This window comes from Synchiropus splendidus, chromosome 18, assembly GCF_027744825.2.
Source record: "Synchiropus splendidus isolate RoL2022-P1 chromosome 18, RoL_Sspl_1.0, whole genome shotgun sequence".
NCBI classification, from domain to species: domain Eukaryota; kingdom Metazoa; phylum Chordata; class Actinopteri; order Syngnathiformes; family Callionymidae; genus Synchiropus; species Synchiropus splendidus.
Window position 1 is genome coordinate 756,235 of NC_071351.1, and position 26,319 is coordinate 782,553.

Genomic DNA, 26,319 nt, shown 5'->3' on the forward strand with positions numbered 1-26,319 from the left:
GTTTGCTCAGGGTTCACCGTTAGGTCGGCCCACACTCCATTATCTGATTCATCTCTGTCTATCGTTTCCATACATCCTCAGGTGACGCTGTATGAAGAACACATCCTTGTGTCTCCTCCTTGTCCTCCTTTCATTCCTCTCCCTCCTCCCCACTGAAGCTCGCTCCACGCCACCTCCTCTCTCCCTCTCTCCCTCTCTCTCTGGGCTGTGATGAATGGCCTTCCCCTCCCGGTGAACTCGACCGATAATCCAGGGGAAGCAGTAAAAGAGCATCGATCAGCGTCGCAGACAGGCCCACAAGCCACAGCCGCAACAACACGCTGCTGCTCTCGCACGCCGACTCACGCACACACTTGTGCACCATCAAACAGATTCTGTGCCGCACGCATGTTTGGATGTTTAATGCATGGCTGCGTGGCTGGTGTGCTTGTGACGGCGTGAATTTATTCATGTATTCACTCATGACAGATGACAGTCCACACTCTAACAAAGGAGCCATTTGGATTCTTGTGCATAAATATTAATAATAGCTTCATATAGAGAAAGAATTGAAGGCTGAGGTTTGTGTACTTGGGTCGCTGTCGGAGCCGGTTTGAGCTGTTTGGAAGCTGGGGGCAGAACCTCAGGCCCCTCCGTCTGCGAGTCACTCATTCAGCACCGGTGCTTTCACGGTGGGCATGGCATGTATATCTACGGTTCAGTCACCCAACTCAGGTCAGGAGGAGAACACCAGGTGGCCAGTAGAATCTGGATGATTCCATCCAATCCAAGAGCTGGGGATCTGATCCATCCCGCTCTGAAGATGGTAAGAGTTCTGCATCAATGGACTGAAGACGGAGCCATACAGCCTCAAAAAACATTCTTGTAGAAAGAAGCATGACCTCAGTGTGAGTGATAACTGGTCATGTGAGCCACATAGTTGTGCTGCGCAGCGCTGAAGAAGCCACGAGTGGGTCACTCCGGATCAAATCCCGCTAACTCAGTTCAGGCTGCTTTATGATGTGAGACGTTCCTGCAGCCTGATTTTTTGCAGACAGAGTCCAGTTCATGCTGTGCGCAGCGCTACGGCTGTAGGACACAGAGAGGTCACCTTGTGTGGTTCACTCGATTCACGTGCTGTTGCCAAGAAGCCCAGAGCTTCACCGTCAGGAACGCACCGGGTGTGCAGAACACTCCACCAACAGGAGGAGTCTCCAGCAGGTGGCAGTAGTGAGCACTCCACCACCAGCAGCAAGCAAGATGAGCGATGGAGATTTGACGGAGAGGTCACTCTACGGATCAACTTCCGGGGTAGTGCAGGGTTCGGTACCAAGTAAGCAGCACCAGACTGACTACAGTCTTCAGAGGCCGACCGGTGAAGCAGTACGTGCCGGTTGGCTGAAAAACTTGCACCACCCTGGCCCTCCAGGTTTTGGATCATCTGCAGCACCGACGGGTCTCGGGTGATGCTGCATGCGCGTAGCAGTCCCCCCACCTCCATGTGACGGGCCCTGCTGTGCGTGTGTGTTTGTCTGTTGTCAGCACGCGTGTGTAGCATTTGTATATGTATGCGGCTCACACGAGGCCATAAATCACCGCCGGGCGCTTTACCGGCTCTTCCTGAAGGAGAAGGAGAGGAGCGCGTGATCTCAGGCGAAAGCTTTTCCACGGAGGAATTGACCCGCTGATTGATTGAAACAATTAATTTTTTTGCAGCGAGAAGCTGACGGATCATTAGACCCCGACAAGGATTGTGGGATTGTACTAGCGTGTTGACACGATCCTGAAACGACGTTCCCGGGCAAAAACAGAGCAGAGCAGCGCTTTCAGATCAGACCAAAGATGCGTTTTCCTCACACGCTCGTCTGTGTGACAGTCCCCCGAGCCACATCTGAAATGAGGAGCGGATCGATTCTACCGAGCTCAGCAGAAAAAATGGTTGGGAAGCTCAGCGACTCTATAACATACTTGGTGGCCAGTTGGTGGCTCCAGTCATCCATTCGGGGCAAGTGTGGCTGCCAGGGAGAGAGTGGCCGACGCTTCCTCCTGCTGGCATCCAGATCATCATCATCATCATCACCACCACCAGATCATCTGTGCCAGAGGAGAGACAGAGAAGGGTTCAGGAGGAAGTGTGGCTCAGGTCTACTTCAGTCGAGTGTTGAAAGACATGACGGCACAGATGAGCCAGCAGAACCAGGGCAGGGCCCAACCCAGTCTGGATGAAGCTTCAAATGGAGCCATGAAATGTGATCTCCTTTTTTGGCTGTCACCACGTGTGTACACGCAAAGCAAGTTTCTCATTTAGGTGGAGCACCTCCAGCAGTACGGGCCCCCGGCATGCTCTTCTGACTACGGCTCCACCCTCCTCCTCGTGGGACCTCCTGAGGAAGTCCTACTCTGAGGTTTAACACCTAATGAGTCGGGGTTTGATGCCAGCAGCTGCACGTGAAGTTGTTTGACGGAGTGAATCTATAGTTGTATTTGAAGACAGCCATATTAACTATCCGTCAAGTACACAAACCTACGTTGGTCCTGGTGAAGCAGCCAATATCCATCACGCCTCTTCAAGGAAACAAATGGAGGACTCCTCCAGTGTGGCACCCATTTTTACACGCCACATTAAAACACGCAATTGTGGAGGAGCTTGACCATAAAAAGCCAGTTTCTCCAGGAATAAATCTCAAGTCTGGCATCCTGTTCCGTTGCCTTTCATCCAGAAGACTCCCATCTACCTCTTTCCAGAGGCACGCGTGTGTGCGCTCCTCTCTTGTCCCTAATGTTCTGGCAAGGCTGACATCATTAACTCGCCAGTGCCACAAACACATTTATGTCCTATTTTCATTTTTCCCCATTTCATTTAGTGCCCGGATGCTCAGCAGCTGCGCCACTAGAGCGGGAAATAGAGAATCAGGCCCGCAGCCATGTGTCGGACCGGAGGCCCCCTGCTGATGAGGCCGGGAACTGCAGCTCAGACGGCAGCGACCAGTGACAAGTCGCCCAAAGCCGATCAAAAGGTCCCACGCAAGTCTGCTCATGAGAACAGCGACTAGCCCAACTAATATGAGCACGGAAGGCTTCACAGTGTCAGCTAAAGCTTTGGTACTGATCATGCAGTAGCTATTTGGGTCGCGCAGTTGAAGCACACGTGATGTCAAGAAAACGCTTGTTTTGGATTCTTCAGTTACAACACTTTCTATAGTGAAGAATGTGAAGTTCATTTTCGACAATACACACGAGTGTTGAGCAAACTCCACATGCACTGGGAGCGTTGTCACAACATGGTCATGGTTAGTAGCTCAAAGTGTTATTATTATTATTTTTTTTTAAATATTTTTATTCATTTATATCAGCCACAATAATAATCATATAAATGCACATACACATTGAAGATCTTGGCTGTGTGACAACAAAACCCAACTATTATTTATGTAACCTATTTACAAAAAAACTCGTGGATAAGAAAAAAAAAAAAAAGAAGAAAAAAGAAACAAAATACAGAATTAAAATAAAATTAAAAATAAAAAAAACAGTAAATAACAATCATTTGTTTACTTAACGTACAATGTCCGTCTTGTACATATAGTTGCATGTAACAAGCATCAAGTTGCAAAGGGCAAGAGGATCTTTTAACATCAGTCCACATTAGTCTAGATTTCCATGCTTGAGATATTCAAGAAATGAACCCCAGATCCCTTTGAAAACACTTTCCTTCCCTTTGATCAAAAAAGACTCAAAGTGTTATTTTAACTCAGTTTGGAGTGGACCAACACAAGAGCTGCTGTGAAAAGTAAATATTTCAACTATAAGTTAAAAAAACTGAATACATTCCACTTGGGAAGGGCGTTCACCTGCAACACAGAATAGAGGAGGAAAACCAATAATAAATGACATTCTGAAGGGAAGTCACAGCAACAGCTGGTCTAAAGCACAAAAGAAAACGGAAGCCTGAGAAACGATCAAACATCTATGGAAAAACAAACGCACCAATTAGAAGAACATGTGGTTTAACAGCCGTGTACCAAGAGACAAGCAGACAAACGGCCTGACAGAGCTCCAAGCGAACCTCGCGCACAGCAGCACACACGTCGACCCACACACTGCCAGCACCTGCGGCAGGTATCCCAGAAATGCGGCGAGTGCAGGAGGCGTTTTGGACCTCCGTTCCTGTCATACCAGTGGGATGACAGAGCGAGAAGGTGTGTCGGAGGTGTGCCAGTCCTCCCGAGACAGTGACGGATCACGGCACAACTTTCAATTACAGGTTTCCACGTCCTGCTGTCAGCGAGCTCATCTGTCACACTCTGGCTGCGGCAGAAGGTGAATCCTCACGCCTCCTGCTGGCCACGCCCCCAGCCAGGTGAGCACCAGACTCATCTGCTGCTGCTGCTGCTGCTGCTGCTTCACTGAGCATAACTTTCCTCCTCCCTGCTGCCTGTTAGACCCTGTAATCTCTGTGACCATCCACAGGTGACACCTCAGAGACATTCATGTTTTCATAAGCAGAACGTCGAGAAATGGTGAGAAATTAGCTGAGAAAAACTTGAATCACTGTGACGTGAATCATGGGAGAAAACACAAGTGGAAGTCAATGTTACTGTGACTTCAAGAGTAAAACGTGATTTGAATGCTTCATTCCTGACGCGTCTTACTCAAGTCACAAAATGATGACGTCATGAAACGTTGGTCAGATATAAACACAGGACGTTCCACCAACGTCTGTTAACAGCCGAAAATGACCTCTTTCAGATGACAGCGTCGAGGAGCTGACCTCAGCGTCCTCCTCATACACATTTGTAAAGTCTTACGACATCTAGCGGTGACTTTGGAGATTGCAAGTGTGTGTTTAGATTAAATTAGACCGCCTCTCTTTGTCGCACAGTGGGGAGGTTTCATGGTTCATGATGTTATTCAATAGCGAGTGAAAAATGTAGAGGTAGCTTTTACGTTCTTGCCCAGTTCTACTGATAACATCAGTCACACAGCATCACTACAGATCAAGATGCTCCAACAAGCCTGCTGCGGACACTGTGGGCCCAGAATTCAACCAGATGTGGTGTTCAGGTGGCATTTAGAACAGCCTTGCTCATACATTTACACTGCAGGGTTTTCTTCTTAAACAGTGACATAACATGATATAATTCACATTCATCGTATTACATGAACAGACCTGGTTTCACAGACCTGTTCAACAGTGCACCTGCACTCCGTTCATCCTCATCTGCTCCAGCCGGACAGGTCAGGGGTGCTGTGGCGGCGCTGCAAGGGGCCTCCACTGACACTGTGGAAATAAAGACCCATTTAGAATTGCGACATTATCCAGCATGTTCAATCACACCTCTCTCACACTGGTTTGTATGGAGGGTGTGTTTTGTTTACTGCGCCTGCACGTCAAGTCAAGCAACGCACCTGTGAAACATCGCATTACATCAGCCCTTATTTCTGTTCTCATTGTGGTGGCCTCACTCTGCCTCTTACTATGATCTCCAGCATCAGGATCAGGCCACTTTTGGGCAAGAAAGTTGAAGGACTGGATGTTTGAACGAAGGAAGGCTGTTCATGTCAGACTGAAACTACACCGAACTTCTAATACAATATATTGTGATGGACTTCTTTCCTCTCACTCCTCTTCTTCCCCACAGGCCTGCAATCACTTCTTCACACTCTGGCGCCCTCTGCAGGCACAAGGAAGGAGTGCTGTGGTTGTCACGTGACACTCAAACAGGAAGTGCAGTCACATCCATGAGTGTCAGTCCAAGACGCGGGTAGAGCAGTCCATCTGTCCCCAAACACTGGTCCGTCATCGCACTCCTGACTTTACTCACTTTGCGACTGAACTGCCCACACAGAAACACACATTCCTGAGATGTGCACGGCACTGAGCTGATCCATCACAGCAGGAGCGTCCACTCGCTGTGGTGTGGCCTCAGTCCTGCAGGAGGACAGTTTACGACTCCAGTTGAGCTGCAGCATGTGAGGAATGAAGAGCAACAATCAAGGAGCCATAAATTACAGACAGACAACAGGCTCGTCTGGACACACAAAAGGTGTGGGGGAAGGTCACTCACACACACACACCAGTTTCCCAGCATGCACCCGGCCAGACCAGGAAGAGGAAGTTTGTTTTGGTCTTTGTGTGTGTGTGTGTGTGTGTGTGTGTGTGTGTGTGTGTGTGTGTGTGTGTGTGTGTGTGTGTGTGTGTTGAGTCTGCTGAGCTCCCAGGAAATCTCCAGAGACAGAGGAGACAGATTTACAACCTTCACCCTGAGAGGAGTCACAGCAGAGGCCAAGAGCAGGAGGAGGAGAGAGCAGAGGAGGGAGGATGGGAAGAGAGGGGGAAGACAAAAGCAGCTGATGGAGGAGGAGAAAAGGAGGTGAGGGAAAAGACACGGAACGTAGAGAGAAGAGAATACAAAGGGAAAGCAAGGAACAGAAACAAAAGGGGGAACGAAGGATGGATTGTGATATTAATGGAATGCAAGATGGCGGATATCGCTAAAGCCTATGGCCTCCTCTCTCTTGATCCACCCGTCTCTCTCTCACGCTCATAAATCTGCCGCGCGGACAGGTCTCGGCTGTGTTTGGAGAGAATGCAGATGTACCTGCCTGCAGCTCCTCATCATCATCATCTCCTCCTCCTCATGTTCTTAACCTCCTCCACCTCCGTCAGCCCCCCACACTCAAGCGTGCGTTTCATGTGTTCTTCTGCGAGGGAATTGTGCGTTCTACCTGCGACATTGTTGTGTGAAGTCATGTGACCTTTTGTGACCTCATTGGTCTCCTCTCCTGTCTGATGATGGTCTGGACAAGATGAGCATGTGACGGGACTTGGACCCTAAACTATGAGTCAGTCTGTCCAGATGTTTGTGAACCCCCGTGTGGTCAGCTTGTTCATCAACCAGCAGGATAGCACCAGCTAACACTAGCTAGATAGTAGTGTACTGATGGCTACAGGCAAGGAAACCACTTATCAGTGTATGAAACCGATGACAAAACTAGTATGACTAGCATTACGACTAACGGTGGGTGATAGCAATATGTTGGGCTCACAGTTGTTACACTGACGGCAAATAAATACTTTTGGTTTCATTGAAGAAACAAACAGTGGATTACCCAGTATTTTCGGTTGTTCAAATTTAAAATCTCTCCACAATCCCGTTCCAAAGCGTATCCTAGTTGCCTGTTCACTCGGAATCTTGAAATACATTGGCCAGTGAAGTGAAGCTCGTCCACCTTTCTGCTGTCACGTGATAAACACCGGCACTGCTAGGAGCTATCGTCACGACGCCAGATCCAGCAAGTTTGAGAAGGCAACACGAAGGACAATGAAAAGAGCAGGAGACCGCCATGAAACGGACAAACAGCGCAGAGAGATGTGAACGGGGTTGTAAACACACTTGCCAGTTGGCCTACAGTGCATTGCGGTTTTTCCACTGTGACGTCACCCTTTCAAGCCCTGTTGCTATCTGGGGAAAATTCAGCAGATGTGTTGGCTTCTGGAAACGTGAAGACTATTGTAGCTGTTACACGGTCTTTGAAGTGCGTGGCGCGCCACAGTTGATTGCAATACAACCACTCAACACTAGATGGGAGGACCACTGCTACTCACTATTACCCAGTTATTAATGATCCTGCACCTGTCCAGCTGTACATTGCTTATATTTTCAAGACTGGAGGCAGTGAGGCACTGTGAAAATGCACATATCTTTGAGCTCAGTTTTCTATGTACACTGAATTAATGCATCAGTACATGACGTTTTCATTTTCAGTCACACATATCGTGATATATCATTGATGAAAATTATTGCAATATATCAGATACTGCACATATTGTGTATCATTATGTCATATTAAATATCGGCACAGTATCGAAGCGTAAGCAACCCATACGGTCCCACCCCTAATTAGGACCACAGATTACGTTCTATAGAACGCATGACAGTGAGTTGCCATGGCAACCGTACACGCAATATGGCACAATGATGCCAAACTGAGCTGGAGGGAAAGGTGCGTGTGTGTGTGTGTGTGGTAAGTGCATACACGAGTGGCCATCACTCATAAGTGAGACACGTAACTACCTGCTGACTTCCCCTTCACATGATACGTCTGGGAGCGAGACGCCGATGACACGGGCGATGACATCACAAAGAGACATGGATGCTGCTCGTTTGTTCACAATGTGAAGCTGAGAGCAGGTGGAGGAGGTGAAGAGCCTCATTGTTCATCTGACAGCCGACAAATACGACCACACCTGAAGTCTCACCTGCACCTCTCGCCTGCAGACACACGCATTGAAATGAGTCTCAAGACGAGACAAACACAAGCGTGTGTGTGCGCGCGCACATGTATGTCCTTGCATGTGCGTCCAGTTTCACGCCTGACCTCATGTGTGTTCCTCTATACACAGCACATGTGCGCTCAGGCAAGTGTTTGCCCAGATCAAGGCGCGCGTCTCTGCACACATCTCCATGGGCGTGTTCGTATCAAAGGCTACTGCATTAAAGGTCAATAATTAATGGACTGCTGTGAAGACAACCGTGTGTGACAGAGTCAGTCAGACGTGGGCCTGCGCCACTGGAAAACACAGACCCGCACGTGTAAACAGCGAGTCTGGCCAAGGCCTCGCACCGGCTGATTTAGAGACAGGGAAAGCAAGTGCACCACTCGTCTCGCTCCGACACCTAAACACCGTCATACGAAGACTCCCGTGTGATTTACACGTCGGCTCGCTCCTAAGTGAACATGAAACAAGACGGATGTTCCCCAGTTAATGCAGGAAGAAGGTTCAGAGGAACTTCAAACGCTTGGAGAACACTTCAGATGGGGAGACGGCGAGCGGATTGAAGCGCTCCGACGAATGTGTGCCAGCGTGACCTCGGCCTAGGGCGTAGCCCCGGCTAGCATAGCCACAGCCCGGCTCAGATCAAGGCCCGGGGCCTGTGGTTCTGGTCTGCTCGGGCCATAAATCGCTGGGCTTTTGTCTGCAAGCTCTTTCAGCAGCTGAAAGTGATCCAGCTCCATTAAGAGTGATGGATCAGCTGCTCTCAGCAGATCACAGGTCCCCACTAACAAACCAATATCAAAGACACACTCACACACACCAGGAAACATGAGTCATGTGATCAGAGCGCCGAGGGAAGCTTGGGCTCCGTTATTTCACCGTCCATGATTTATTCCAAGTTGTTGCACGCGTTCATCTTCATGTTTCTGCAGTCACTCAGAAGTTTCTACAAATGACACGCCCGGGTTCCGATGGCTTCAGTGGACGGATGAATTATGGCTCAACTTTCTACTCATCATACCACAAGTCCTAACAACAACAAAGCCAAACTCGTGTGGCGCCAAAGGCCACACTGGAAGCACCTGACTGGTTTCTACAACATCTGAGCTCAGCCTAAACAACGACAGTACACCGAATTATACTGCTTTGATACTTCAAGAAAATTCACACGTCCAAATATAGTTCAGGTTTGTCACAACATCTCAAGTGTGAGTATAAATGCTGCGTCAGTAGTGTCACGCACACTTTGTAGGACAGGCGGGAGAAAAGAGAAATGGAGACTGATGAGCTCTTTAAAGAGAAATATGTTGAGACGCGAGTCACGAGGTTCTGTGACTGGGCATGTGACAGCAAGACAGTTTCAACTGTAGTTGGGAGGTTCAACAGGAATTTGTGGTACAAAAATGCCAGCATCCCGCTGAGCGTTTGCATATAGCCACGATCCCAACGGCTCTCAGAGAATCTCTCATGTGAAGTTGTTGGACGAAAAAATGGTGACAATTCATCTGTCTGCTCAAGAGGATTGAAAGCTCAAAAGTATATATATTTTTACAGCGTATGGCCTTTCTGACTTGTCCTGAGCAGTAGCCTGATGGACTCCACAGCACGTTAGTGACCTCTACTGGCGGCAGTTGTGGCGACATTCATTCCAGCAAAAGTGATGAGGAGGGTGCCGCCACGGGCGGAAACATCCCGAGCTTTCCCCCCTTTATCGTCCAGCAGAATGCCTTTTATGTGCCGCTTTTGTCATCATTATTAATATTATTGTTCCATCTACGATTATGAGGTATCATTTCAGATCCGGGTCATGCCCCAGCACTCTTACTGGGACATTCTGGTCCCGACATGACAGGAAAAATAGCTAAATAAAAATGTGAAAGTGCCCTGCGGTCCGTCGCTGCCGGACTGACGCTGCGACTCCGCATGAGCCCCTGGATGTTCATTAAAGCGCGCCACGAGGAAATAAATAAAAAGCAAACGACTACTGTTTTGACCTACTTCAGGTCCAACTGGGCTTCAGGCCTCATGATGGAGGAGTTCTGTCAATAGTGGTTTAATCGAATGAACAAATTATTTGTCGACTATTTTGACCATGTTGATTTTGCCTCCCATGTTGTTTGTTGTTGGTTTTGATCACTGTGTCGCAGCGCATGCCCTTGAGTGACATTTTTCTTTCTACATCTAGGAAAAAGTTCTGCGATTGAACACCTCTCCAGCTATGCAAGTGCAGGGTCAGCTCCAGAAACGGTGCATCACGTCATCCTGCCACTTGACAGACCACACAATGACGGCCACAAACCGAGTCCTCATAAATATGCTGCTATAATGTAGCCAAGAGCGTGGCTGCAGATATTAGCCGTCGCCTCGTGATGACCCAGACTGACCTCACCCAAGTCCAGATCTTTTGGAACAAAACGCAGCCAAATCGGATTCTGTGGAAACTTCTGGGTTGAAGTCCCATTATGTTGAGCTCAGTCCGCACAGTGACCCCGCAGTTTTCACCAGGCGTGTGTCTGACTCCACCTGCTCTGTGTGAGTGACAGCAGGTGAAGGTGATGAAGTGAGTGCCTCACTTCCCTCCCTCTGCTGCACGCGCGCACACACACGCCACCACTAAAATGTCTTCATTAGCAGCTAAACAATACGTTTTTTGGATTTATCGCACCACCACGCCGCACATCAATCATGCGTGTAACAATTATGAAGTACAGACTCAATAATTTATGACTCTAATTGACTCAGATAACAGACGGCTCTTAAAGTCTGACATGTACACTTTTTTAACTCACAGCAGATTGTTGCTGTTTTCCTCCGAGTTTGGCAGGAGACGTTGTGTCTGTGCACTGGGTGTGTGTGTGTGTGTGTGATTTGCCACAGTAATAAAAAAGTGTGCATGTGTGGAAGATTAACAGCTTTTATATCACAGTGGGCCATTTAAAACGACATGATGGGGATTATATACGAGACAGATTTGCTCAGGAAAACAAACAGAACTCAACCGCAACAAAGGACGACTGCAAGTGTGTCATTTTAGTGACAAAGCCAAGTTATTTCCATCATCGCTGCCGCCGAGAGCAAACGTGGACATAAAGCGCTCGTAATACTAAACCACAAACACTCATATAAATAAAGTCAAGATGGCTGCTCGGCGCAGACAGACGACAGCATGGAGTTCAAATATTCAGGTTACACTGATGGAGGGTGCGGTCATGTGCCCGATGGCAATGAACAGTGATCACCATTCACATGTTGACAGGGCTGACTCGTGACGTCACAGAAGACACTCAGGAGCGCAAAACACTGCAGCGTGCAGTAAACGACGTCACAAAACAAAAATCACAGATAGCGTGACGTCACTTTCAGTCGCGCGTGCCGGTGTTAGGAGCAGCGCTTGCTCTTGTCGCCCTCTGGTGGCGAAAAGGTGGAAGCGCATAAGTGACAGTGATACGAATGGTGAAAGTGTTACTAAAACCAGATGCGGTTCTCGCGACCGTCTTGTGTGTTTTGATATGAGACACATGAATCTTGTTTTTACTTTATGACAGTTCTAACATCAAAACCAAGCATACAATGCACGAGACATATTGGAAGGCTGGTAAGCTGTTCTATCAAGCAGTTTCATTCCCAGCTCAAAACCATTTGGTGCATTCATTTATTGCTTTAGATTATTAGTTTAATTATTGTTAATTATTACTGATTTGGAGTGTTCAGAGTGCGCCACCTTTAAATTACAGTTCACTGTTGGGCGTTTGGTGTTTATTCTGTGCGGCATTTTTATTTCTTTTGAGCATACTCTATGTTGTTTTTGTCTTTCAGGCATGCTGCCATCTCCATCGTGGGAAGCACAAAGGCAGTCTCAGCTCATTCAGGACGGGAAACAACTCCCTGCTTGTGGGGCACAACAGCACATCCAATCTGAGACATGAAGAGGGTCTTCATTGAATCATTTTGACAAACTAATGTGAGCACTGCGTGACCTCCAACAGGTTACATTCGAAGACACCCAAACACATGGAGGGAGGTGTTTGAATGTGGACCCTTTTTCACCAGCTGCCACTGACGGGCCAGGAGAAGGCCACACGCTGGGTAGTTTTCACTTCCACCGGTGTCACCGCGCCCCAGTAAGGTCGTGACGCCGCAGCCAGGAGGTGGTCAGTAAATTGAATTATTGATCGGTCTATATCTGCACTGATGTGCTGGGATGTGACGCATGTCCCAGCAGCAGGGGGCGCTCTCTAATCGCCGGTGGAGCCCTCAAACCTGCGGGGTTAGCTGCGGGGTTAGCCGAGCTGTTGGCCTGAAGTTAGACGGTGTGGACAAGACACGGCCACCGACGGCAGCATGGAACCACGGATCACAGTCAACACATGGAAGTAGTAGGACACACTTACAGCGCTCGTTTGCTCACCAAAGAGACGGTTTCGGAGTGAAACAAGCGAATCCACCGATTTAAACAACGCTGTCTTCCCGAGGACCCGCCACGGGCACGCACATGCGCACACGTCTCTTAAAGGCACAGGTGCCCTCACGTGCCTCAGTAAGATGCGAGAGATACGGAATCGGATTTGGGTCAACAATAATCGTGATGGAAGAAGTTTTGCGTGATTATTATTGAGAGAGCCATAGACGAGCTGAGGCTGGCAGCACTGACCGACAGCAGAGACAATGCCTTGTCTGACCCAAGACGACTTCATTGAGCAACCCCCCCGCCTTCCCCCCACCCCCCGCACCCTCTGGTCCTCCCGTCGGACCGAATCTTATTAATACCAGTCCCGCAGTAATAAAAAGACACAGCAACTTTGATTGAACGGCGTGATCTTTTAATTAGAAAGCGGAATTAATAAAGATAAAGCGGTTCAGCGGGGCGGGTGGGACCCCGGCCCCCGCCTCCATCACGCTCCAATGAACCAGTTTTCCATCACATGCTCCCGCACGGAGCTTCAGACGAGGCTGGCCCCCTGCAGCGTCTGTAGAACACGGGCGCAATTCAGCAGCACCTGAATTTATGTGAGGGAACCAGAACCAGCAGGTGATGGAAACTGGCTGGGCTGGGGCCATGGGGAGCGGGGTTCTGGCAGCTCAGTAAGTGGGCCCTCTGAGTCACATTGTCATTTCCTGTTCCTGTGCCATTCCCTCACTCCAGTCAGCCAGAACGCCGTGGTCCAATCGCAACCAGATGAGCCCTGGAACTGACGATTATTGCTGCTGCACATCGAGACGGTTTTATCACATGTAGTCGACTGTGCCTCCAGGAATTATGCTAACATTAGCTGACCACACGCCACGGGGAGTCGTGGCACAGGTGAACCGTGGACAATACGGCTGACAGCAGAGGACAGTCGCCATGAATAATACCCCGTACCCCGAGCAATGTCAGGGCACAAGAGCAGTCACGTGACTCCAGAGTCTCCGGCTGGTGTAGCGGTGCAGGCCCAGCTGCTCTGATGGTTCTTTAGTTTCACGCTGCCAGCGTTAATCCAGCCACGGTCTGAGCAGACACGTACAGACTGGACCCACTCCAAATCCTGAATCCTGACTTGTCTCTGACCCGCCAGCCAGAGCCACACACGACGGCTCTGGTTTCAGAGTGTGAGAATATGCCGAGTCGGAGGGAGGACGGGCTGGCGGAGGATTCACATCTGTGCTTTCATGTTTTCACTGGCGTCATGGGCCGAAAACAGAGTTTGGGACTCTTGTGTTTCCAGCTGGGATTAGGGTTCAGAGGTTGGCAATGCTCTGGGATTTACTGGCTCGTATTTATTTCAGCACTGACCCAGCAGGAACTCCTCCGTCAGACCGTGGACCGCTGCGATCTGCTGTATTGTCTCACCATGGCACACCATCACTGGCCTATTTGAAAGCAACAAGGTCTGCCAGACAAAGGCAGGTTCCTTTGCACTCCTCAGTGGCTGCTTGGGAGGAAGAGTTCTGCGTCTTCCTTGGAAAACACTGGACTTCCTGACACATGGAGCCAGTCAACGCTTCCCTGATGCTATGTCTGCGATGCTGGCACTGCCTCTGCATCTTCACTCCTCCATCAACATGGGCGACAGTCCACTGTCCACTCGGACTTTCACGAGTTACACATTGAGCTGGTTGGTGAGGAGCTTGAGTTGAATTTCCCCTTTGTCAGGTGGAAGCATCTCCAGTCTGAGCTGGAAGCCCAGGAAGCCACACTGGCTCTCGCAGCAAGACAGTGCAGTCGAGCGATCCAAACCCAGCGCCGCCTTGTTGTAAACAGCCTGACCTCCTGCTGATTGAGCAGTTTCCACCTCGACAGCCACACATTCGTGGCCCCCGCTCGTTTCCCAATTGTTGTAATTGAGTACGTTGAGCTCGTCTAATGTTTCCGCGCAGCGTCACGCCGAAATGCAGCAGCAGGGGCCGGTGGCTCGTCGCGTCAGTTCCCGATTTAAACTCAATCAGCTGGTTTTCTGGAGCAGTAAATACTGTTGTCCTGATGGTTGTTGGTTTTTAATCCTCTGATGGATCAAAACTTCACACACACGTCCTAATTTCTGCCATTTTTCCTCATCGTTTCGCCGCAGCGCCGCAACTAATTTGGTGTAATTACGTCGCCGGATGATTGCTAGCCTTTTTACTGACGCTCACCGTCATTAGCAAGGATTTAAACAGACGCGAGCCACGCGCACAGAAACAGAAAAGTTATGGATGAGGAATTTGTAATCTAATTACAGATTCCAGTGAATTAAAGGGCGAGCCGCGTCTCTCCCTGTCACGCTGTCGCGGCACTCAATCTTGTCTTGTCCGCCGCGTCTCTTACTTCAGAGCAAATGAATTTACGGTCTAATTACTGGACGCGCCCGCAGATATGAAGCGGCACAAATCACCGCTGCTTACCAGATGGCAGAAAAACGGTACGGGATAATTGAAAATCCAGAAGTGGATCGATATTTAGATGCCCGGGGTTACGACGAGCATGACGTCGGGATGGAACTCCACCAGGCTAAGTAGCTTCTGCTAGCGCAGGCTGCAACAAAAGATGCGGCGGCGACTTCCAAACATCTCAGATGCACATGTTCCAGAGAGACTGGCGTCGGCTTGGGTTCTCTCCTGCGGCCAGGAAAATGATATCAGCTGGTGGCTGCCACGTTAGCATTTGCATTTTATTGGTGGTGGAGAGATTTAGAGCGAAGGATATATCAGCTCTGAGCAGACAGAATTAGTTAACAATGCATTACCTGCCTTTATGGCGGCCATAACTCTCCCGCCCTGTGTGTGTGTGTCTGTGCTGCTGCAGTGGAGGGGGAGGGGAGGGAGAAGCCCTCATGCTCCAGTGGTCGCACCTGACGGTGATGACATCACTGGCCGCAGCAGCAGCTTCTCCTGACAGACCTCTGACATACAGCACGTGGCCTCACGAGGGAGCTCCAGAGCTTTGGCAGAAAAACCGGCAACTCTGCCCTCTGCTGGTGGGATGGTGACGACGCATGGGAATATCTTCCGTGTGCAAAGATGAAGACACATGCACTGGATGATGGTCAGGGGTTGATCTCGAAGTCCTCAAACAGCTCCTAACACCACGGGTTCTCTCCATGGGTTCCAAACCTGGACTTGCGGCCGAGTCGGTCATAATCCATAAAATCTTTCTCTCAGCGAGTTGTTGGGACCTATGTTTGAACAAACACGCACGGTTCACGCGCAGACACCGCCGACAGCCGTGTGTCTTCCAGTCCTGTTGAGCGACGGTTCATTCACCGCACACGCACTCCTGACCCCGTCACCCCAAAGTTCCCCCTCAGACTTCTGTTCGCGTTTTACCGGCAGGTCACGTGCTCAGGCATCTTCATCGTGCGCAGTGCACGCAGTGGACGAGGAAATGGGGAGCCCAACTGAGACGCTTACTGGCTGAGAGTGGTTACTGCGACTCACTGTCAGGGCCCCTGCTCTCGCTGCTGCACCCCAGTAAGCTCGAGTGGCCCTTCTCAGTGGTGGTCCCAAAACTATGCAAGTTAAACTCCTCTGTCCAGCCTGGCTTCAAGAGAACGCGCGATTTCACGTTTTTACTAACGTGACATTCTTTGAGCTGCACTGTGGTCAACTTTGCTGTGCCAAACACACTTGATAAATCAAAGGGATTTTATTGGAACTACAAAAGTGATCAAAACTGCTTTATTGTATTTCACAATGATGGTCGTGGAAATAAAAAACACCAGTATTGTATTTGACGAGTTAAAATGGAGATGAAACGAAGACGTCTAGAAAGAGCAGGAGCGTTTGCAGCCATCCACCTGGTCCCAACCCGGAACCTGACACGTTAGAAAAAGAAACATGAACGGAAGAGTCAGTCTTGTGTCCTGGTTCCGGGGGCAGAGGGAGGCTGTGTCGCTCTTCAACAGCCACTGGTGTTGGCGGATACAAAACACTCGGACGCCATCACATCCCAGAAGCACTAAAACATGTAAGACATCTAAAAAAAAAAAAAAAAGGAGGAAATACAAATACACATCAGAAACGCCCCCCCCAAACACCCGAGTCCGCCGCTGTTCCGGTCAGATGGGTCCTCCTCAGTCCAGCAGGGTTTGGATGAAGACCACACACACGGTGGAGTGGGTTCAGAGGAAGGTGACAAGTGTTGGTGTGGAAATGTCCGACTCAAGTTTCCCTGCAGCAGAGAAGGCATCGTCCCCTCTCGAGCTTGTCCACTCACGCGCTCACAGCGTCCTTCTCCTTCTTGTCCCCGTCTTCATGCCAGGTGAGGCGCTCCTCGTAGAACGCGATGACGATCTGCGGGCACTTGTGGTTGGCGTCCTTGGCCAGCACCAGGTCGGCCTCGTCCGAGTCTTTCCTGCAGGAAAGCAGAAACGTTTGGATGAGAACCAAGCGTCACACTTCACTTCTCGCTCGTGTTTAACCTCATCTGAACATCAACATCAACATCTCAAACCTCAAATCATGACTGGACTCCTCAGGTGAACAGAGGAGGGTCCAGATTTCTGCTTCGGACATGATTGTGGCCAGCAGTGAGGATGCAAGTGATGTAATCATGTGAGCCTCGACGTTGACCAAGCCTCATCAACACTGTGATCAGATGACCAAGATAACACACACGCGCACACGCTGGAGACAACCCTAGAGCAGAGTAGCCCAGGCCCCATTTCAAATGTCAGTCCGGAGGCTGCAGATGTCAAGCGGCCCACGTCCCATAGAGCAGCATCAAACCCAACAACGCCAGTGCACTTTTCAAAGACAAGCATGACACCGGCCAGGAGGTGGCGCTGCTGTGTCGGTGTGAAGGAAGGCAAATGTACCAGTTGCAACAGAGAAAGCCAGGATCCTCTTCCCCATACACTTCTGCTGTCCTCCCTCATCTGAACTTCTCATGAGGCTGCCGGTCAGGTTCTTCAGATGAGTGCGGCTGTTCTCACCATTTCATCAGGAACATTAAGTCCCCACAGGAGTCTGTCGCTCCGATGATCTTCTCCGGCTCCAGTCCTCTCTCGAAACCACGTGCAACTAGAATGGCCTCCTGAAAGTGTAAGCAGCAGACGCTGGTGAGATGTGAGCCAAGAGCCGTCCGGCCCTCAGGTGCAAGAGCGCTCACTTCTTTTTTCTTTTTTGATTTGCTGCCTCCCTCCTCGTCCTCATCCGAGCTCCTCTTCTTCGAGCTGCCGGACTCTTTGGCACGGCCTGAAGACACTGCGCTGGTCTTGCTGGCCGCGGCGCCGCCGCTGCTGCTGGGGGTCGAGCCCCCACTGCCGCTGCTGCTTTTCTTGTAGGTCTTCATGAACTCTGAGATGAGCTCGGGACAGTCGAGGTTCTTCTCCGGCTCCCACGTGTTGTGCTTGCTGAGGCAGAGAATAGTAGAAGATCAGCAGAGCACCTCTGCTGTCAAACAGACACACCACTTCAAGCGACTGCGAACTCCACTCCGCTACCAACTCTGTCGCTGCAGGTGCAGGAGTTTGGAGCTCCGTTGCATGGTCGACTGATCGATCAGGCAACAGCATGTAACAACACATCCAGAAGGCTCCGGAATCCCAAGACCCGACCGAGATGTGGCCGTGAACTACCTCACGCTTGTGTAGCGTGATGCTTGGTGACACATGGCTTGTTAAATGTGAACTTTGAGGACGTCCCGCCCACTTTGCCCTTGCAGGGGTTCAACACTGCAAACACAGTCATGTGCGATTTCCTCACCACTGCTCATCAGTCCAAACACTCACTCTGAATATCCTTTCCACTTGAGGAAGAACTCCACTCTCCCTTTCACCACTCTGCGGTCCAACACCTTCTCCACGACGTATTCTTCCTCGTCGGAGGACGAAGACTCCTCTTCACGAGATTTCTTGCCCATCGCTACGACTCTCGGACCGTGGGTGCTGGTGGGGGCCACGCGTGCTCTGCTGGGGAGAAGGCAACATCAGAGATCATGTCGGGACCAGCGCTTCGCTGCAGCTGGGTCTGGACGGAGGCTAGCATTAGCTGGTTGCTACACCCGCCGTCACCGCCAGCGAGGCTCCCGCGGAGCCTCTCTGGCGCGGCCAGGTGGGCTTTCAGTGGCGACAGCGACCAACGGGTCTTGACTGTGGGTGAAGTGGGCTGCAGACCGCTCTGTGTCCGGCCACCGCGGTGAGCATGCTAACCAGGGCAGCGGAGATGCTAACCCGGGCTCGGCAGCCACCGCGGGCTGCCGCAGCCAGCTGGAGCCGCCCGGCCTCCTACCTGTGAACGCAAAGCTTGCCGCTCCTCAGCGGGGAACAACAACGGTAGCGCGGAGCCTTCTCAGGGCAGCTGGAGCTGGTGAGAGGCTACGGTTAGCATGTAGCCTGATCCAGAGAGGTGCAGCGCCACTGGCTGAGCGTGGAAATGCGCGGGTTAAAGGCGCACAATGGACGAGCCCGCCCCTCCGCTGCCCTGACCCAAATCATGAGCCGCCGGATCTGCACCAACGACTGATCACTCACCACCACAAACGTGGTGTTTTTCAGACATGACACGCTAAAAAGTGGATATTGGGGAGTCGGAGCGCCCTGAAACAAATGCCCCATTCAGGCCAGCTGACAGCCTGTTCGGTAGCTTCATGTGAGCTAGCACGAGCCATCATCAGCCCCTCTCGAAGGGCCGTCCCTCTTCCCGCTACACTTCATCAGCCTCCGTTATCACCCAGGCTGCTCCCTCTTTCTTGGGTCGATTACATCGCCTTATGTCAATCACAACAACGTGCAGTTTCCAGGATCAGCCCGTTCACAGGATACGGTGAGTCGTGTGGTGAAAGGCAAATGCATGTGTGTTTACCCAACGCTTCAACAGAGGCGAAGCGCGGAGACTCCACAACAATGGTTCGTGTATTCAGTCCGACCCCCATCCTTCCATCCTCAGGCGAAACCTGACCACCCCCGTCCCCCAGGAACACGTAGGACCTTCCGGCCGTTGATTGGACGCCGGGTTTGATTGAGTGCATGTCTGTGCAATCGAAGCAGCGCTTACCGACTGCAGCGGGAAGTAGCAGCCAATGAAGAGCTAGGGGAGGCGGGTGCCGTCAGTCTTATTAGGCCGTCGGCTCGTTCCGTGGGCTCAACCGCGCATCCCCATCCCGAAGCTGTGTTAAGGCGCCTCTGCTCAATATGTCGAAAGGGGTAAGTGCATTCTTGAACGTCTTCGTCTGTTTGTGCAGAGCTGCGGTGTGCGTCAACTCCCGAGTGCTGTGCGCAGCGGCAACCCGCGCTGCACTTCTCCAGAATTAGCTAGCCGCACCGCCGCCATTTTGTCAGCCGACCCGCGTGCCCCATTGTTGGCGCGGACCGAGCGTTTTCCGGGCTGTAGACTACAAGCGCGAGACACCCGCGAGCGGGCGTTTAGGGCGTCGTCCCCACCGCGCGAGTGCGCAACAGAAGGACTGAGACCTGAATCTGCTCCGGCTCCAGCCCGCTGACCATAATGGCGGAGGGGGGGGGGGGCTGTGACGCAGCACTCGGCGAGATGCTCCTTGTTCTGCTTTCACGGCCACTTCCGCCGGTATTGCAGCGTGTTCGATGATCAACAATCACAATCCAGCAACCCTCACCCGTGCAGATCCCCCGCGAGCCGGAGCAGCTCCGCAAGCTGTTCATTGGAGGCCTGAGCTTCGAGACCACCGACGAGAGTTTGAGGGCCCACTTCGAACAATGGGGGAGCCTCACGGACTGTGTGGTGAGTGGCTCGAGCTTCACCCCGCAGCCGCGACAGTGAGCACCATGCTAATACCGTTCTCGTCCAGGTCATGAGGGACCCCAGCAGCAAACGCTCCAGGGGCTTCGGTTTTGTTACTTACACGTCCGTGAAGGAGGTCGACGAGGCCATGGCGGCGCGCCCCCACAAAGTGGACGGCAGAGTGGTGGAGCCAAAGAGAGCTGTGTCCCGAGAGGTATGGGCCGGTGGAGAGCGCTGCAGCCTCTTATCTGACTGTGTTTGTCTTTGATGGTCATCCGTCTTTGTTACAGGACTCCAACCGCCCTGGCGCCCATGTCAACGTCAAGAAGATCTTTGTTGGTGGGATCAAAGAGGACACAGAAGAGGCACATCTGCGTGACTACTTTGAGAAGTTTGGCAAAATCGAAGTGGTCGACATCATGACGGACCGTGGCACCGGCAAAAAGAGGGGCTTTGCGTTTGTGACGTTTGATGACCATGATACAGTCGACAGGATCGTCAGTAAGTGGAGGCATTTTTCGATGGCTGCTGTCTGTTGTGCAGGTGACTTATCCCACCCTCCCTCCCTCCCCAGTCCAGAAATACCACACGATCAACTCTCACAACTGTGAAGTCAGGAAGGCGCTGACAAGGCAGGAGATGCAGAACGCAGGGATGGGCATGGGAATGAGAGGTAGGCGATCAGCTCGCTCCACACGTCCCTGAAACCCATCCTCTTCATTCTCTTCTAGGGTCAAACATGAACTTTTCAGGCGGGCGGAATAGTGGGGGCGGCGGCGGCGGGCGGCCGTACGACTCGTATGACAGAGGCTTCAACCAGGGTAAGAGCTGCTCGCCAAAGGAAACCGCTGCAGTGCAGAAGAAGTGCTCAAACTGGTTCCCCCCAGGTGGCCGAGGCAGGTACGGCGACGGGCCCTACAATGGCAACGGGGGCGACGGCGGTTACGGAGGCGGTCCAGGTGGCTACAACAATGGAGGCAACCGGGGCTATAACCAGGGATACAACCAGGGTGGAGGTGGCGGCGGATATGGTGGAAACGGCTACAATGACAACGGCTATGGTATGTGGGCTCCTGGGTGATGCGGAAGTGAAGTGGTGACACGTTCTGAGAGCTTTGTGAATGCAGGTAACTGCGGCGGTGGGGGGAACAACTACAACAACATGGGCCACTATGATTCGCAACCTTCCAACTTTGGCCCGATGAAGAACAGCTACGGTGGCGGAAGGAACTTTGGTGAGTGGCGTCTCTGTCTTGAAGTCATCCTGAAGCCCAGTACCGAGCGTCACTCTGTCCACCAGGCGGATACGGCGGTAACAACGGTGGAGGCGGAGGCTACGGACGCAGGTTTTAAAGTGGACATGGTAAGTTGATGTGGATCAGAGAGTATCTCACCAAGCAGAGTTCTTAGAGTCAGGGAATGATGTTGCAGAGTAGTCACTGTTAGCAATGTCAGGTGGTACTCGTGGGTGCTGCGTTAACAATGTTGTTCCGTATTGTTCAACAGGACTGAGTACTTAGAGGAGAGCAAGGAGAGGAAGTGACAGCCAAGTGACAGGGCAGCTGCAGGTTTACCCCTAAATCTGCTCAGCCAGACGGCTGCAGCAGGTTACTGCTGCTGCGTCCAGAGACACTCAGTAGTTGAAGCATGAAGGGTCTGATCAAAAGTCTTGTGTTTTTGTTTTTATTTATGTTCTGTGGAAACGGCATTCCAACCAGGATTCCTGTAGTTCTTTTAAATCTGGTTTTTATTTGTACCTGCATCCAGCTCAGCTGAAATAAACATCTTCAGTGGATTTTCTTTTTCAAAGTGGTCCTAGCCTCTTCAGTGTTTCTGGGGAAAGGGAGGCTTCACGTGTATGACCGCCAAAGAGACGGTCTCTTCTTGAGGTGAGAGGAGCGGCAGTGGACTCAGGTCCCCCACTCTGGTAGAGAAGAAGCTAGGCGTTCTTCGACTTCCTCTGGAGGATGCTAGCTTACGTGCGGAGTCTGTGAGGCTAGCCGTGGAAGCCAGCTGAGGGAGAGCAGTAGCGAGCCACCGCCAGGATCATTGAAGCAGGGCGCAGTGAGGTAGCTGGCAGCAGCTTTCTTCAGGCTTAAGTGCTGTAGTAGGTAAGACTCCACACTAACGTGGCTACTTTTAGCCCTAAATGCTCTGTCTCTCAAATCACACTCATCTCCCAGTCACTGCCGTGGCCTGACTTGGTGCTCCTGTTGCAGGTCGGGCCTTGGAGCGGCAGCGATGGTGACCGCGACCCTCGGACTGAGGCTGTCTGCTGGGATTTGATGGGTGTGTGTGTGTTGTTGCAGGTTCAATGGCTCCATTTTCTACAGAGTGGGCTGCTGTGCGGCCTCCACTATTTTAAATAAAGATTATTTATTTTTTTACTCAGTTTGTGGTCGCTTGTTTTGCACCAAATTCCTTTAGACTGGATATAGATTCTGAGCTAATGATGGTTGCAGGGCAGCCAGAGGGCCAGTGGTTTGTACAGACTGCAGCTCCAGCTGTTGCATCCAGAGGGCGCCAACCTCTGCCACGTCTCCATCTGGAGTTCTAAAGCCATGACACTTGAATGATGACACTAAGCTGCGTTTATTTACAAAACATCTCGCTGGATGAGAGAACCCAGGTCGAGCAGTCAACCGGCGCTGGGCTCAGCACGGCTCCCTCCTGCTGAATGGCACCAGGTACATTTTGCCATCAGGGGTCTGCTGAAGGGAGTACTCGTCCATGGAATAGGGCCGTCCGTTCTCGTCCCGCAAGTGAGCAAAGACTTGCGCGTAGAGGTCCGAGAGGCGACACTGGAGGAAGGCCAGGCTCCTCTGGAACTCCCTCCGCTCCTGCGACAGGTGCTCGCGCTGGGCGGCCAGCTGACCCAGCTCTCTCTCCAGGTGGATGATGCTCTCCAGCTTCCTCTTCCTGCAGTTCTGCGCCGCCACCTTGTTCTTGCCTCGTCGACGAATGTCCCTGACCAGAGCCAGCTGGGAGTCGTTCAGCGTGTACTGGGTCAGCAGTTCATTGAAGTCATCCACCGGCAGGTTGACGATTTTCTCCATGGGGAAGGGGATCTTCAGAGCCAGGGCCCGTCTCTCGTCACGACTCAGGTGGGATGAATGGGAGACGCTCTTGGTGTGAGAGCTCCCCCTGCTGGGTGTTGCCGAGATGTCGCAGGGGCCATGTTGCTTGATCATCCGCAAAGTCTGTGGAGGAGCCTGAGGTGGTAAACAGGAGGGGTATGAGGGCGTGTGATGGTGGGGCTCCCGAAACGCCCCAATCACGTCCAGGCCTTGGTAGCCTATCAAAGCCACCGACCCGTCCGGAGAAGCCAGAGGCGGGCTGGAGCCGAGCGAGAGCCCCGAGTCTGACTCCAGGTCCTCAGCTGTGTGTGAGGGCCAGATCTGCTGGCTCAGCCCCTGAGGGGGGCAGAGGCTGACCCGAAGACCCGACACGTGTTCCCTCGGAGCCATCAGCAGGTTGGTGGGATAGGACGAGGCCATGTGACCAAGTTGGTCGTCCGTGTGTCCGTACACGGCCTCGGCATTGGAACAATGACAGTCCTGGTGAGAGAAGCACCCGTAAGAGCTGGCGACAGCCAGCTCAGAGGAGGGGTCTGGCTGAGGTGTTCCATAGCCTCCCATGTGGACCGTGTTCTCGTAGGTTTGGTACTGAGCTGTAGCAAAAGAGCCTTCGCCAGGGGGCTCCAACTCCTGAAACCCACAGCAAAGATGTGAGCTCAAGCCAAGCTCCTGTGAAGAAGCTCAGCTGCTGCGCTTACCTGCAGCTCCGTGATGGCCATCAGCTCCTGCCAGGCCACGTCCATCTCTGTGTCTGGGCCGGCGAAGTTGCTCGTCATGGAAGCACCTCCACACGGTCTCCCAGGGGCAGCGAGCGCCTGATGAGGACCAGACCGATCATGGGCTCGGACTCACCGCCACCTGCCGCTGCCTTCTGACTCACCTCACTGCTTCTCCTCAGAGGGAAGTTCACCGTGGAGCACATCAGACCCCGCACTCGTGTGCTCACTGGAGGGCCTGACACATGTGGAGACAGTTTGGCGAGTGTCAGTGAGGAGGACACGCCCCCCGACCGTCCCAGCAGCCGGCTATGTGGACCCTTGATAAGACAATCTGTGGGAGTTCAGGACACTTGTTGGCCTCTCAGCACCAACAGCAAGCCGACATCTTGCTTCCTACATTTGAACTTCACACTCTTTTTTTTTTAATTAAATCTGGCTCCAAATGTTTTCATGCGCTTTTCTACATTCTTCACTTGGGATTATATGAAGTTCTGAATGTGATGTGTCAGGATGTCCCGTTATGCTGCGTTGTCTTTATGTCTCACCCTTCAGTCGACGCTTCTCTCCCGCACATTTCACTTCCGCAGATCTGAGTCTCAACAGCTGTCAGCTGAAAACATCATCACCCGACGTAGCAGTGAACAACTCCACACCAAAGCCTGACCCTGTGCTCATTGGAAGGCAGGTGAACTGGATTCAACCCAGTGGCTCCGTCACTGATGATGCTCCAGACAAACTCGGTTCTACTCTCTCAACTCATTTCCTCAAGCCCCCATTTCAGATCATTCTCTCATGCTTTGCCTAAACGCAGCCTTTCTGCAGGTGAAACAACAGTCAGGGCTCCAGCCAGCAAAACAACCCACAGTTCTGTCTTCATTTTCACACGTTCCTCCACTTATTAGCAGCAAACTGACTCACCGTCCGCTGAAGAATGACGAAGCTGCTAAAACAGCAGCAGAAGAGAGCAGCCTTCTCACCTGAGCAGCATGTCCAGCAGGTGTCGGGTCGGAGGGGATACGACGGCCAGAGACCTCAGCTCTTGGTCTGCGTGTGTTCTGCTCGCAGCCCTCGCAGCTCACAAGTGGGACGTCTCTCAGATCATCTTCCTGTAAAACACCCACCACCTCCTCTGCTCTTGACAGCACTGCCACCCCTCAACCTCTGAATTTCCCCTCTGACCACATGGCTGACCACAAACCAGCACAAGTTGAGGAGCGGGTGTGAGGGAAGCCAGGAGGAGCTGCACCTGAGTGTGGGCCCCGAACCCAGCCGGGTGGGCTGCTGCTGATCCAGTCTGAGTGGAGATGGAATGTACGCCCTCCGACAGGTAAGAAAGAGCACATTGTTCCGGGAGCTGGCAGCAGAGTGAGCAGCAGGGAGAATGGAGGAGCGTGTGCCACAGCAAGTGAGCATTACACCTGCTAAAATATCAAGCCTGGGACAGGACACTGTCCACCCCACCACACCAGTTCAGCTCCCATGAATTGAGGCACTGCAGAGACAAAGGCCTGGCTGCTCCACTGCTGCTGGCAGCTCACATCAGGCCCAGTTCTGATCATTGTTCCTCACTGGGGTTCAACCCCATCAGGAGTCAGCGGGTGATGATGTCCTGACCGGCCAGCGCTGACGGTCATTGGCGTCATCAACCCAGTTTCTCATTCATGTGTCTGTCATGTAGAGAAGGCAGCTGGGACACGCTGGGCAGAACCAGGAGAGGAGGAGAGGACCGGCCGAGACGAGGTCCAGACTTCACAGCATGCTTCACCAGGTCAGGAAGACCGGTTTGGACCTCAAGTCTCATTTTCCTCTGACTACAGGAGCGGGAACGGGAATCTCAGCCGGGACTTCCCGACCCAAGTTCCTCCTCCGACCCCCCAACTCACCCGCCCGCAAACAGAACCCCGTCATTACCTCCACCGCTTTCTCTCTTTGTTTTGCCTCAGACTTTGATATCCAGCATTCCCGTATCTGCTCCTCCTCTAACTCCCTCCCCCTCTTCTCTGCTCCTCACCACCTTCCTCCTCCTCCTCTGTGCTCCTCACCACCCTCCTCCTCCTCCTCCTCCTCCTCACCACCTTCCCCATCCTCCTCTATGCTCCTCAACACCTTC

The 26,319-nt window shown here is 51.9% G+C and overlaps 3 protein-coding genes across 9 annotated transcripts; 1 reads left to right on the top strand and 2 right to left on the bottom strand.

The window, feature by feature from the left end:
- Window positions 1-16,372: 16,372 nt before the first annotated feature.
- cbx5 (chromobox homolog 5 (HP1 alpha homolog, Drosophila)) lies at window positions 16,373-20,657 on the bottom strand. 3 transcript variants are annotated; one of them, XM_053848576.1, is made up of 5 exons: window positions 20,535-20,626; window positions 18,448-18,627; window positions 17,826-18,069; window positions 17,650-17,750; window positions 16,373-17,069 (listed from the first exon to the last, which is right to left on the bottom strand). In XM_053848576.1, the coding sequence occupies exons 1-5, from the start codon at window positions 20,561-20,563 to the stop codon at window positions 16,928-16,930; spliced, it is 696 nt and encodes a 231-aa protein (XP_053704551.1). In that variant the 5' UTR covers window positions 20,564-20,626; the 3' UTR covers window positions 16,373-16,927. The 3 variants fall into 3 exon arrangements, with proteins under 3 accessions (XP_053704551.1, XP_053704552.1, XP_053704553.1); XM_053848577.1 differs by having other exon boundaries at window positions 16,374-17,069; window positions 18,448-18,624; window positions 20,535-20,657; XM_053848578.1 differs by lacking the exon at window positions 20,535-20,626 and adding an exon at window positions 18,947-19,109 and having other exon boundaries at window positions 16,374-17,069; window positions 18,448-18,624.
- On the top strand, window positions 19,682-22,800 carry LOC128749208 (heterogeneous nuclear ribonucleoprotein A1-like). 2 transcript variants are annotated; one of them, XM_053848570.1, is made up of 10 exons: window positions 19,682-19,860; window positions 20,297-20,413; window positions 20,481-20,627; window positions 20,704-20,914; window positions 20,988-21,086; window positions 21,145-21,234; window positions 21,301-21,474; window positions 21,541-21,648; window positions 21,714-21,776; window positions 22,633-22,800. In XM_053848570.1, exons 1-9 carry the CDS (start codon window positions 19,849-19,851, stop codon window positions 21,764-21,766), a joined length of 1,011 nt encoding a protein of 336 aa, XP_053704545.1. In that variant the 5' UTR covers window positions 19,682-19,848; the 3' UTR covers window positions 21,767-21,776; window positions 22,633-22,800. The 2 variants fall into 2 exon arrangements, with proteins under 2 accessions (XP_053704545.1, XP_053704544.1); XM_053848569.1 differs by lacking the exon at window positions 22,633-22,800 and adding an exon at window positions 21,920-22,616 and having other exon boundaries at window positions 19,684-19,860.
- Window positions 22,801-22,998: 198 nt separating this feature from the next.
- nfe2 (nuclear factor, erythroid 2) lies at window positions 22,999-25,295 on the bottom strand. 4 transcript variants are annotated; one of them, XM_053848566.1, is made up of 4 exons: window positions 25,187-25,295; window positions 24,371-24,540; window positions 24,189-24,305; window positions 22,999-24,120 (listed from the first exon to the last, which is right to left on the bottom strand). In XM_053848566.1, exons 2-4 carry the CDS (start codon window positions 24,410-24,412, stop codon window positions 23,068-23,070), a joined length of 1,212 nt encoding a protein of 403 aa, XP_053704541.1. In that variant the 5' UTR covers window positions 24,413-24,540; window positions 25,187-25,295; the 3' UTR covers window positions 22,999-23,067. The 4 variants fall into 4 exon arrangements, with proteins under 4 accessions (XP_053704541.1, XP_053704540.1, XP_053704543.1 ...); XM_053848565.1 differs by having other exon boundaries at window positions 24,755-25,263; XM_053848568.1 differs by having other exon boundaries at window positions 22,999-23,625; window positions 23,692-24,120; window positions 24,371-25,263.
- Between the last annotated feature and the right edge of the window lie 1,024 nt (window positions 25,296-26,319).